The 13986-nt window shown below is 37.1% G+C and overlaps 1 protein-coding gene across 12 annotated transcripts in view; it reads left to right on the top strand.

Annotated features, from left to right (window-relative positions):
* The window catches only part of LOC126870248 (MICOS complex subunit Mic60), a 104865-nt gene that overhangs the window by 20046 nt on the left and 70833 nt on the right, over window positions 1-13986 (top strand). For all 12 annotated transcript variants that reach the window (XR_007691248.1, XR_007691247.1, XR_007691246.1 and 9 more), the window contains 4 exons: window positions 4353-4511; window positions 7126-7229; window positions 7836-8023; window positions 12205-12397. Coding sequence is in view for 8 of the 12 variants with exons in the window: in XM_050627774.1 (XP_050483731.1) it covers window positions 4353-4511; window positions 7126-7229; window positions 7836-8023; window positions 12205-12397 (644 nt within the window). In the remaining 4 variants the exon portion in view is untranslated. The remainder of the gene's footprint in view (window positions 1-4352; window positions 4512-7125; window positions 7230-7835; window positions 8024-12204; window positions 12398-13986) is intronic.

Here is a 13986-nt window from a genome sequence, read left to right as displayed (position 1 = left end):
AAAAATGAAGGAAGAAAGCGGGGAAGAAACGGCTTCTCCAAGAAAAATTGAAGGACGATAGAATAGAACGATAATTGGGAGAGAGGCGTGTCAAATTTTCTAGGCTTTCGAAGCGTGAAACGTCACATGGACAGGCCATAGCTCGTCGGGCTTAATCGTCCTCTGTCGATTTAACTTGGGTTTTTCCGGCTCCTCTAGTCTCCCTCTATACTCTGCAACGAGATAGCTGCTTTTACCGTGGAACGATAGCGTCACGTTGACGGGCAAGTTGCGAATGAGGTAGGAGACCGTTAATGTGTGTAAATAATATAGGGAGAAGGAACACGTGTGTATTCTTGTTAAACATTTAGAAAATCGATTAGACGATGTCCGATAGGCCGACAGCATGTAACAGACTTTGTTAACCCTCGCGTCGCCTGTATTTTCTTACTGGTAATGCAGATTTATATCGAAAGGAAGAAACAATATTCTAAATACTTTGATATTTCCTAAAGAACAGACAGCGCGGCAGTTTCCCAACTAGCCATTTTTTGATTACGTGAATCGGATGCAAACCAGAAGAATCTACCCATCTACGTAATACGTATTTACGTATTTACAACACTCGGAAATCCAAATAAAGGAGCTGCAACACACCTTGGGTAATCTTCAAATCTTACTTCTGACTAGCGAACAATATCGAGTTCTCTCTTTATTTTCCAATGCCGAAGAGCAGCTCGAACTTTTACTTCATTTACTTCATATTTCAGACTCTTATGATCGTCCTCTATCGCAAAACGGAACACGTAAATAAGAATAAATGCTACGTTTAGAAGGGTTCTTCGGTATTCTTAGAGCCGGCACGTCGCGGCATTATCCCCCCTCTCTCTCTCTCTCTCTCTCTCTCTCCCTCTCTCTCTCCCCCTCTCTGTCCCTCTCTCTCTCTCCCTCTCTGTCCCTCTCTCTCTCTCTCTCTCTTTCTCTCTCGCAAGCCGCAGTTTGCTTATCCAACGAAAGCGCCATGAAGGGCAGACTGGTTTGAAAAGATGGAGAGGGGTTGCATGTTTCCAAAGATTACTGTCTCGTGGAGATCAACGCGAAACTGATTCGCGGTGACGTTCGATCTGTTTCTTGGCATTTTACTCTCTGTACGAATGCGCGCACAGTATAGCGATTGAAAAGTGCCTACCTCTGCGCAAGACAGAAACAAGAAATTTCGCAAAGAAACAAAAGGATCAAACGATATTCAGTCGATCACGACTTACGGCTATTATCTTAACACACGCGAGTATTCATGACGAATCTTGTCGGTAATGCAAGTTTAATAAGTGACTGCGTAAACATTCGTCGCGCCTCTGCCCTGTAACCCGTTGTAACACATTGTAACCCGTGTTCGATTGCAATTCGTAATCGATGGACTGTAAATTATGCGAATCGGCAAGATTCTGTCGGTCAAGCTTATCAGTAATGTCGGCCACGAGAAAAACGAAATCTATGTGGATCAAGTGGTGCCGCTGCCGTGATTTATTATACGTGTCAATCCGAATAATTTGATCCAAGTAACCCTGTCTCCATGCGAAGTGTCACAACCCCTTCCATCTTCCAACATACTACCACCTGTTCGAAGCTTCCTCTCTTTCAGGTATTCAGACGATCGAATTCTCGCGATCCTTCTAGATCCTTCCCTTCCTCGTCCAATTCGTTTCAACTGAAATTTACATTGTTTCGATGGGGTGGGTTGGGGGTGAGGCTTTTGTTTATTGGATTTTCGGTCGATCGATAGCTTTTCGAGGGAATCGTTCTGCGAGTTTTCTTTTACTCTCACTTTGGATTTCTTGCATTTTCAGGGTTTACGGATTTTAGAATTTCTTTTTCGTCCGATCTTTGGATTTTTCAATTTTTACAGCATTAAAGGCTTCATATCTTTTTCTTCGATATATGGGTCTTTCTCGATTTTCCGTTTCTTCTAATCTTTGTTGTTTTAAGAATTAAGGGGCTTTTCCTTACTCTATTTTCCGATGTTTTAAGTGTTATTAGCGGGAGAAATAATGTTTGAATATTCCTTTGTTCATTTTAATTCATACATCCGTACGTCGTCGATTTTCTTCAAAGAAAGCTAATCTATTGATAAATTTTTCTCTTGTTACGAAAATGCCGAAAATTCTGAAAGAAATGAAGTGAAAGAACGCATCGTACGTTAGAAGAAAGAAAGGTGTTTCGTAGCAATAAAAGTTTTCTTAATTTGTATCGAGAAACCGGAGCAGGATGTATCTCTCTTTTTACGTGAAACGTGTTATAAGGTTGCATGTACTCGTGAAGTGTACATACAAGTTTCATTACTTTGCCTATTAATGGAAACGACCCAATTCTACGAATACGTCGATATTATATAGAATCTCATGCAGAAAATGAAAGTGAAATCTTCAATTAGAAGTCGAATCGACGATACGAACGGGCAGATTGAGTGTTCGAATGTCATCCAAACGTATGTCTGACGAGTTGTATAAGTGAAGTTTAAATCACGGTAGTGATTAAATCAGCAACAAGAGAGTGAAATTAGTGGGTGGATAATCAGATAAAGAAAAAGATGGTGGAAATTTTCAGGATGAGCTAATATTTTCCAAGAATGTTACAATTATTTGCAATTTTAAAATGTCGAAACCATTTATAACGATATATTCCTGCATATTTCTCGCTGTGAAGGTTTCCTTCTGCGTGCTCCTCCTGAACTTTCGACCGTTTGCGGAGAGACGCGATCTCGAAGAAGCGCGCCAACGGGAGTCATAAATTTCCGTTACGATTTAACTAATCGACGCCACGAATCGTTCGATTCCTTATTTCGGTTCAGATAATAAGGCTGGTTGAATGAATATAACGCTGGTATTAACAGGTTAATATATATTTTTAACGGTCCAACAACTTCAATGAAATACAAGGTTACGTAAGTGGAATGACACTACGAATCAGTACGACCTGAGACTCGCTTCGTGTTGGCTACTATGATAATGTATCTTCTGTCGATTGACTGTCTTCGACTTGGAGATTCTGATGGCTTGACTTCTGACTCCTGCTGTTCCTTGAACTGTGTTTTAACTCGAGTTGATGTTAACTGACTTAGACTGTTACTGGAATGTTACTGTGGACGTCTAGAGCACAAGTTGACTGTTCTGCAGTCGTGAGAACAAGTATAGAGATGAGGTGACTGCTCTGTAGTTAGGAGAACAAGTGAAGTTCGTTCTGGTGTGATTACGGAGGAAAGCTCGGAGTGGGTGTCTTTGTTGTATGAAGAAAGCGGACACTTTCCGTTAGGAAAGTGAGGGTAACGATCTGCGATGCCCATTGGTTATGACCAATGTTAGGAATGAAGATAGGAGGAAGAAGCCTCCTACCAACGTGGCTCATGGGCGACATTGTTTATTGGAAAAACCTGCTTTTCCGTTAGACATATATCCGCTTTCTCCGTAATTTGTAAGAACACGCAATAAACCTAAGGACTGTTCTAAGGACCAGCCATAAACCAAAAATACTTGCATGATTAAAGGTTCCTGTCAGCTAATAAGATAATCAAGTTAATAAAGTCAGTTTATGATGGGGCCTTAGGTTTATTGAGGGTCTGTATAATGGTGCTTGGGCCTTGAAGGTCAGACAATGAAGGGCGTCGCACGGACCATCTCACGCGACGTAACACGTCCCGATATCTACCTTGGTCCCTTCCTTGTCATGTCGCATAACTTAGCAAGACATTATACTTCAGAGGATATTACACGTTTGAAAGAGACTGTCGACTAAAAAGCTCCGTTAAAAGGCACATCGAATCCGCCGCTTTTCAGCTGAAATATCCGTTCCCTAGCTTCTTCAAACGATATACGTACATATATGTACATATTCTGCACGTTCGTGCGTTTTCAGCGAGAGACGAGTTCGTAAATTCTTTCCGATGTTTCTTCCATCGAGAAACGTTCCAAACGAGAAACGTGGTTCTTTGAGGTTGCATTGTTTAACGGTGAAACCAAGCGATCCTTTGATCTTTGACGCTAGGCCGTTAGCCGAAAGACTGGCCACGGGTAAGAAGCGGCGGATAAGCGGCTATTCGACCGCCTTTTACGTAAAAATCTATTTTTCTTCGTTGTCTCGCTTCGTTTCTTTCTTTCTATGGAATAAAATTTGATAAGGTGGAGAAAAGAATTATATTATCGAGTCGCCGGTAATTATAATTATGTATGAATATGATTAAGGATTAAGGAAATGGAATCTAAGTGTAAAAGCTTATGTGGTATCTGGCGCTAGATATCATTACCCTATACACGTGTGTGTAACTGTATTTTTATTTCGATTATATTTCATAATGTTTTTTGTACTGCTTTCTGTTTCAGCTCGCATGGAGGAAGAAAGAGGTGCATCGAATGCTCAAATTCTTTGGTCAGCTTGCCAAGCCTTGGCTCGAGCTGTTAAATCAGCGCCAGCAGGTGCGCCCGTAGAGGAAGTCATCAGGCCTCTGGAACCGGAAATCAAGGCCGTCACCAAGGCAGCACGTAAGCACTCCAATATATTTTCAAATAATCTACGTTCCTTCCTTTGATACCAACAAAAGCTATCAAGTTTTATAATATAACATTGTTTTACTTCTGTCGCGATCGTGATCTGATACTAGTATACTTCGAATGGATTAAAATGAAATTTCTTTGAATTAGAATACTGAAACGTGACGCAATTTGTGGTTTCGTGGGATTAGAGGAAGGTTCGTAGCCGATGATGTTAGCAAACCGGTTACCCCGATCTGCAATGAACAAGAGAATAAAAATTCCACACAAAGATCATGCCTTTTTGCGGTAGAAATCAGGAGGAAAGATTACAACTAACGACAGAACTAATCTCAAAATTTTACAATATTATAGAATTAATTTTATAATTTTACACTTGGATAGAATTTGATAATCTACCTACCTAACAATCTGTTTGTTGATCTAACCATGCTTTTCTTTCGTAAAAATAGTAAAAGTCCCAACGATTTGTGATCTTCTACGTTCTATATGACTATGATATACTGTGATTCGTTCGTTTCTCTTGAGTAAGCAGAATTAGTACCGCTGTACATAAGCCCTGCTATGCTTAAGAGTTTTCGCCCCTTCAACATGAATATGTAAACGCGAAAAAGGAAACACGTTCTCTTGTGAATCGTGAGTGGAGAATTTTATAAAAAACAGAGTTGATCAGTTTGTCTCTCAATAGCTTCAAAGAACAATTACCACGTTGTTTTCTATTTTTTTTTCACCGCAGTGCCGATATTACGGTACAAGTATCGCCACCGAACGAATAAATTTTCTGGCCATTTGTCACGCATTTTCCATGTGCCGACCAAAATTTCGCAAAATTTCGTAATATTGCAAAGTAATGTATGTCGGTACAAGCAACGGCATCTGGTGTAATGCGATTTGTTAAAGAGGAATCGGGTTAGGGGAGTGAGTGTGTCAACGTTGTCCGATGTTAATTAATTTTCCACTGGAAATTTCGGTTTGAAATATCGGTGAAATAAGAGTGGTAATTTCGCGCCCTTTTAACTGTTACACCCCCTTTCTCCCCCTGCGCGCGTTTAATTTCTGTTAATTACGCGAATAAACTGGCTTAATTTCTCTTCAAATCTCGATCATTTTCAAAAATCTTCTATTCCGAAGAGAAGCATAGAAGAACTATGGTTAGTTCTTCTACGATGTGTTGACTGCTACCATAGATCTATTATACATGTTTCACCTGTAACCTGTAGTATTCAGTCTTTATAAAATATCATGTTACAACGAAAGAGGTTTACGTTTCCTAATGTTCTCCAGTTGTTCGCATTATTTGCAGTTTTTCGGTTGACGATATGTTTTTCGCTTTAATAATTCTAACATTTACACTCGCCTCATGTCATCACGCCTCTAACGACAACCTTATAGCTGCTTTCAGTTATAATTTCATTTTAAGTGCCCGAGTTACTTTTGCTTGATTCAAGTTTAGCTGTTTAACGCTATAGTTGTGAATTCCTGCAATGTCATTTACAAGTTGCCTTAATTGTTCTATTATCTGTTCGTGAATATAGGTAGGAGGTGATTTACCGATTTTAGTTGTTATTATGAGTTTTGATTCCGTAGTCATTTTCTCTGAGAGTGAGTTTTCCCTCTCTCAACGCCGTTAGCCGCCTTTCCTAAGCACATCCGACTTCTCTCGCCAATACTAACGCAGTGTGTTAACTTGACATGACACGTCTATCCGAATCTTCACTGCTCAAAGAGTGGTTGAAAATATCAATTTCTAAAACATATCCAAAAATCATGCAAAAAATTTCAGATGAGGTAGCTTTTCCGCAGTTTTACCTATTGATCTGTGTATTAGTCTCATATATAATAATTTTTTTTTATTTATTTATTTAAATTTTACAATTTGTCCAGTAGGACATTTGGTAAAATATTATAGCAGTATAATATAATATAACATGTGGGTGGCTACCCCCAGCGGGGTCCATCATCGTGTTTGTTAGGTTATGTCCTTTGTGAGATCTGTTGGGTGTTTCCTTTTTAGTCTTCTTTCTATGCTTGATGTGTTGACCGTTTCCGCTGCCAGCCGGTTCGGTTGCTATTCTTTCTCTGTACCTTCTTGCACATCTGCTAATCTCCTCCTTGATCGTTCGTATTCCCAGGTCTTTCCGAATGTTCTCGTTTCTAACGTACCATGGCGCATTTACTATTGTTCTAAGTATTTTAGCTTGCATTGCCTCTATCTTGGTTATATGGCTCATTGCTGCTGTTCCTTATAGTGGTATTCCGTACGTCCAGATTGGTTTTATGATCATTTTATATATTTTTAGTTTTTTTCTATACTTAGCTTGGATTTTCGACTTGTTAGTCAATATATAATAATGACACTCGATCTGTTCTTTCATAGAACGATAACGTAACAGCGAACGAACGAACGAACGAACGAAGACAAAAGATAATGGAAAGAACACGACATGTTAAATGTAGGAAATATTAAACAAATAATTTCTCGTATAGAATTCGAAATATTAATCGCATTGCTTAACGATCGATTGTTTTTTCAGTTTTCAGAAACAAATGTATTATTTGCGAGAAATTCGTTAATAGGTTTATTCATTCTGTTCTGTTCTGCCAGCCAAAGAGGATCCTTTGGTGCAAGCAGCGATTCAAGGCATTCCAGAGGAGGCTGCGAAGAGGGGAGTGTTCCCAGAAGATGTGCTTCGTGCAAGGTTCCTTAAGGTAATTTCACACTGACTTTTTTCATTATCGCGTCAAAATTTCAAGTCCCTACGAATATGTTAAAAATACAGCTAACTGTAGAAGCACCAAAAAATGTTTCCTACGCTTTATCCAACCCTTGTAAACTCTTTACCACTTGTTTGTCCTGAATTGAAAACTACATAATAACTTTGAAAAATACAAGACATTGCATAAACTCTGAGAACATATTTGGCCGTCGCGTTTTGAAATTTTATAACATCTTTTGCAACATCGCTTGTTTTCCTGCTCGCTAGTTGTTACCGCTTACCATTCTATTACCGTATCACGATCTTACGCGGATTTCTGCAGTTAACACCTTTGTCGGTCAAATGTTCATAAGGCCAAATTTTCTAAACTGTTCATTTCTGTGAAAACTGCCTCCGGTTATCGCCTTTAACGATCTACAATACCGTTGATAAAACTCATTCAGATAAAAAATTTTGCAGTTCGGATGCCACTATCCTTTTTTTTTTTATTTCAATGGATTTTCAGTGATGGCTGGTCGATCTAACGATTACAAAGTTTATGATAAGGAGTTATTCGAGGGACAGGACAAATTTATGCTCTACCATTTTTACGTTTCAGGTGGAAGAGGTGGCCAGACGATTAGCCATGGTACCCGAGGAAGGTGCTGCACTGCCTGTCTATTTCCTTAGTTATCTTCAAAGCTACTTGATGATTAAGAACGCCAATCCCATTCCTCAAAGTGAGATCGAGGACAAGCCGATTGATGCGAGCAATCTTAACACATTCGAGATTCTTCATCGGGCCAGGTAGGTACCTTTTCCGACCTGAATTTTGTTTTACTGTCAGTCATCGATCTGGTAGTTATTTTCGAATGTTATTTATTGTTTTCTCCCAATATAATTTTTCCTGTTCTTAATTTTATATTTATATATATATTTATATCGTTTGCTTTTTATTTATTTGCAATATATGTGTGTGTGTATGTATATGCATATATCGTATAATATAGAAATAAATATTTTAATTATTGGTAGATAAAATGTAAATGAAAATAGTCAACTTGGCAACAGAACTATTTTTGATACATTTAACTTATTTTTGAAAAATTATTCTTCATTTTCGCTGAATCGTTAAATATGTTGGAGAAATAGTGCAACTTGAAGAAATATTACACTAGCCGTTTCATCACCAATTCCACGAAAACGTACCAAGAAATCATTTATTTGTATTAGATATATCGATATTATAATGTATATATTCAAAATTTATCAATTTATCGATCAAAGAAAATTCAGTCGTAGTTTGTAGCGTGCTGACGAGTTCGCTTAAATATAACCGACATTTTATCTTCATTTATTCATATTCGGCGAATTTTGTTCAAAAGTTCACAATTACCTACGTTATATCTTTATATTCTTGTACTCACTGATACGTCTACTTTAGACAAGAAAAATTTTGGGCTGAAAACTTTCGTTCAAACCTATATCATTCAAATCCTCTCAAAGATTCATTTTTTAATTATTTAAATTATTTTAGTTAGAAAAGAATTATGAAATAGAAAATTAGAAATAGGGCAGAGTACGTTTTAAGTGTATATTGGAAGCCCTATTAGAACCAATAGAAATACATAGTTTAATGTATGGTAGTAAAGTTAATCGTTGTAAAAGCGAATCGAGGCAGTTTCTATCAATGGTTGTTAACGCGGAATCACAGTACAAGCATAATTACAGTGTCGAATATGATTGTGAAAATCGGGTCGCGTCTGCTAATTAGCAGATGAAGAGAATTCCTGTGGAAGGAACGAGCGAGCAACTGTGACCAAACAGAGAAAATAATTTTCCGGCCCACGTTTATCAACATCGCGTTCAATCGCGTTTTCGTTGTTTCTTCTTGGCGCGGCGACTGCGATGCGATTTGATGACGATGGGGCGATATTGTCGTCGACCCTTTGTTCACCAACACGTTCTAGACTTTGTTATACCGTTTGCCAGCCTCTCTGGCCACGGGTTGAAACGTGGCGATCGATGGTCGAACAACGAAGTCGTCTTTATATCGTACTTTCCACCGGATTATAAATTATAAAAGTGTTCTTGCTCTGAAAATTTGTTGTCGGTATATATGAAATTCTTGTTGAAATAAGTTATAAGAGATTTTTTATTTTAGGCAAGATTTTAGAATAGAATAATAATAAAGAAAACTGTAATATTATTATACTATATATATTGCATTTAAGAAAGAGGAGCGAATTTGAAAGATTTATCGAGCAACACTTTCTCAATCTGTTTGATGAATTTGATGAATTCGTTAAGGTCAGAAAAAGAATCAAGTATTTCTTATCTTTTAGTTGTGCGCATCTAAAATATATTTATAAATAAATATTGAACAAGACAAATAATACTAGGAAATATTCTGAAATTGCACATCGTAAGTGGCCATTATTATCTTATTTAGACTGAACGAAAAACTAAATGTATAAATACATATATATTGGCGTTCCCCAACAGCTTAAAACCATTCTCTAAAACAGTAATTAATTATTTATAATGAATAATTTCTTCTCTTTAGACAGTTTATTCTAGTCGTATGAGAATTTCGTGATTAAATTTTTGGTCAAATTCGTTCACTTTCCGGAGCGAACGAACCCCAAATAATTCAAGATAATTAGAAAACGAGTAGTTTGACGAGAATTACATAGAATAATTTACGGAATTTTCGTGAATTATGTAGGGTATGTAAGAAAGAGAACCTTTTTGTAAAGCGAGGGAAACTCTTGTTTCTTGGTTTGCGATATCAGCATTAAGGCTTGGTTGTTCTCATGTCGCAATGTCATACCGCTGTGCAACATTAACGATACGAGCTCATGGTTGCTGTTCGCGGTTTACACAAGTCTTGCTGGTTTCTTCAAATGATTTTCAACTTGTTAGCATCGAAATTCGGTAAACGGCGCAACCCATAAACAAGCCATAATAAAACAGTCACGCGATTGCGAATAGCACCACACGGCAATTTCTCAATTTTATGTTACAAATTTGAGAAGCAAACGAGTTCTGATACGGTGATGGTGCGCAATTAATAGCAACGACATTTATAAAGTTAAAGGATGTATAGAGTTGTCCTCTTGTGTGTTTCTTTAAACGTTCTAAACGAATTCTAAATAACTTCGTTCTATAAAATTGTCACAGACACTTCTAAAGTATGTTTCCGCTTTCCCGCAACTTCGAATCTTTCAAATAAACTGCTCTAAATAATTGGAGAATCACGTACACGATACAGGCTTCTTTAATAAATTCATTTCTTCTTTTAGCATTATCAGCCTAGTAATTGATAAAATTATACTAATTCTTGATAACAGTATCGGAAATTGAAGTTTAACGTCCGACGAATGGCACTGGACGCTGCTCGAATTTTACTCCCGACACTTTTTCGCCTTTCTTGCGTCTTGCAACATTCTCGTCTCTTTCTGTACTCCTTTGCTTGTTTACGCATGCGATAGAATATTTTTGTTTTTCCTGTTTTACGTTTCACTTGAATTCGTATTACACACGTCCGCAAATCACAAAACAATCCTTTTCCATTTTCTGTACCCTCCTTTTTTCATACATGCAATCCAATCTCCCCGACTCTCATTGAAATTCTATCGGAAAGCCTATTAAGCCAAAACCAATCACAGGTTCTTCTTCCATTTTTATGTAACGATATCCATGACAAAACAGAGCTCGATCCTGGCGTGCGCCGATTAATCGATACGCGTGGTGAAGTTCTTGGAGAACGATCGACGACACAGCCGTTACATCAACCCCTAGCCTGGAAATGGAAATGGAAATGGAAATGGAAATGGAAATGGAAATGGAAATGGAAATGAGCGATTCATCCTCGAGTTCGACTGCGTTCCAAGAGTGGATGACGCGTCACACGTTATTAACCGTCATAGTTCCTTTAACAGTTGCGAGTTTTTGGTGAGAGATGCTTGTTATCAATGGAACGATTTCAACTCGCCTACTTCAATCTTCAAATTTGTGGATAAAGGAAGTTGAAGTGTTTGAAGCGCGACGTAACAAACGAGATATTAAAAAAAATGTCAAGTATACTCCGAGCATCTGTATCCACAGGCACTTGATAATCCAGGTTTTACTTATCTTGTGCGATCTACCTCGTTTGCGTCAAATCCCGATTCTTCGAAGCATTGTTTATATTGTTCTTTTGATAAAGTAGGCTATATTTGTTGGAAACGAAGCTATGTAACGTAATACAGATACTACAGATGATACAGAGGTGTGCAAGAAGTTGATTTAAAGCTGCAGTTTAACCATTGCCCAGGCAATTTGGTCGAATAGTCGAAACTCGAAAAGAAATTTTTCGTGACGAGCGCAATTGCCGGTTTTCGCCTAGTACGCTTTTATATCTATGACTCGTTCGTTGATTGGTCGACAGGTAATTCGGATGATAGTTTCCCGAGCCCCTCGCCTACCATCTGCCAACGATATTCTCAGATATCAGACTCTGATTTCCGACTGATTTTCATAACTGTTTTTTATCTCTTTATCTCTTTATCTCCTTCGTCATATTTCGATTCTATTCGTTCGATCCAGATGAATTTTATAAATTTCGATGATAAAAATGAAACGTACGTGGCAATGATTGAGATATTAAACGACGCAATGGTTATTGAAATGAAAAGTAAAGTTTACTAGTAGGTGTAGTAGCAGGTCTAGTTTTACTATAGAAAATTGAGTTATACTATATGTAACGAATAATATCACGAATCTGAATCGCAATATTTGAAGCTGTTAACCAAATTATCCAGTTAACTAGAAATTTCTCTAATATGGAATGGATTTTAATTCTTTCAAGTATACATAAATATAATTTCCATTTCATGTAAAATCGATATTTAATTAATAAGAAGAAATTTAGAATCTGACTGACGATTTAATTCGTCCTCCCCGATTAACAGATTGATTAATAGCTCTGGAATCTTTGCTTTCAGATATTGGCTCGATCGTGGAGACTTCAAGATGACTCTCCGCTACATGAACCTCCTGAAAGGAGCGTCAAGATCCATCGCCAGAGACTGGATGAACGAAACTAGGATCCTTCTGGAGACTCAGCAAGCGGTGGATACGCTATTGGCATATGCTGGTGCTATAGGTCTAGTATTCCTCGGCGCTGGAGATTCGAAGGTCAGTCGAAACGATTAGAATAAAACAAAAACAACAAAAGAGAATCACGTATAATAGAGAACGAGAGACATCTTGTCTAGGGCAAATTTTTGTATAGTTTCAACTAGAATTCTGTCAAAGTATCGCGAAAATGTATTCAGTTTTCTCGGTGAAATTCCGCTTTCAACGGATTTCACATAAAAAGAAGAAAAAAAGAAAAAAGAAAAAGAAAAAAGAAAAAAAGAAAAATGCCAAATTCAAATTCGAGGTGACAGTCCGACCAATGTATTTTTAATTGTTTATAAATGATTGGAAGATACTACTTAAATATACTGGGATTGTTTAACAGAATTCTCCAACTGTGTTATTTATAATTTTCGGTTGCATCTTCTGTTTTTTCGATCGTCTCATACTTTCGATATTTTTCGATTTTTTCGATTGGATTAAAAAGAGAAAAGAGAGATTCCTATCGGAAGCTTTGATACTTTGTTAAATAATTTTGTGGATCGAGCATAGCTCGAGTATGGTCTGTTCGAACTTCATGGACACGAATTTTTTGAATAGTGTATCAAAATCGTCAATAAAAATAGCCTAAATTTATTCGTCGAAGATTAATCATCGTTATTCTTCTTCCCTCCTCTCATAATTTACTTAATAAACTTGTTTTTTTTTCTTTCAACATCCTTTATCTTTGAGTATTTGTATTTGAGAGAAACTTTAGCATGAAATTAAAGCACAAGATACACGCATATACCTATTAACCCCTTGTCTTATACCTAGACTCTGGATGATTATGTATTTATAGGAAACGTGGAACAAATGTATACAACGTATGAGAAATTGCGCAAGAATGTATTATATAAAATCCAAAGTTAGAACTCTTCAACTAAAATGACAGTATTTAATGAACGAAACAAAACTTCACTTAGATTCTATTCCTTTAATAATTTTTTAAATAATTCACTATGATACGAACAAAGATATTGCATACACGTCCAGAGATTGTTTATAAGTGTTGAAACTATTATATAACGGTTATATATTATAGACGGAAAAAAGTTATAATTTCAATTCAACAAAGACATAATGTAATGTCGTGTTCGTTAGAGTAACTTTCAACTTGAATCTCAGCTTCTAGTTTTTAAATTATAAATAATATTTCAATATTTTCATACAATTTGGTATAATATCTTCTTATTACAACAGTGAACGGCTAAAATTTTCGTAAGTGCGTATGTACGTATGTACGAAAAAGGTTATAAGGCAAAAGATTAAAGAAAAGGGCTCTTTCATACTTTCCTTCAACTTGGGAAACTTGTTTAACGATAGAAAAACACGATTGGCTGAACCAAGCGATCCGAAGCAGGGTAGAACGTAGCAGTGTTGATCGTTCCAGTGGTGTGTTACACGAACGTTTGATTTACAATACTGTTCAATAAATACATCTATAATAATACTATTACTAATAGATTGTTAAATAAACAAAAAGACGAAAAACTCGAGATACGAAGAAAGGTGTTCGTATGGAGGGTTGAGAATCCTATAGTGATTTAAGCTCACCCAGTTTCGTTCGATCATACTTTTAACAGCTGAGATACCTTCTCAAAATC

The sequence above is a fragment of the Bombus huntii genome, chromosome 10 (assembly GCF_024542735.1).
Source record: "Bombus huntii isolate Logan2020A chromosome 10, iyBomHunt1.1, whole genome shotgun sequence".
NCBI classification, from domain to species: Eukaryota; Metazoa; Arthropoda; class Insecta; order Hymenoptera; family Apidae; genus Bombus; species Bombus huntii.
Note: the sequence above shows the minus strand (reverse complement) of the source record. Positions and strands in the feature narration are given on the sequence as shown.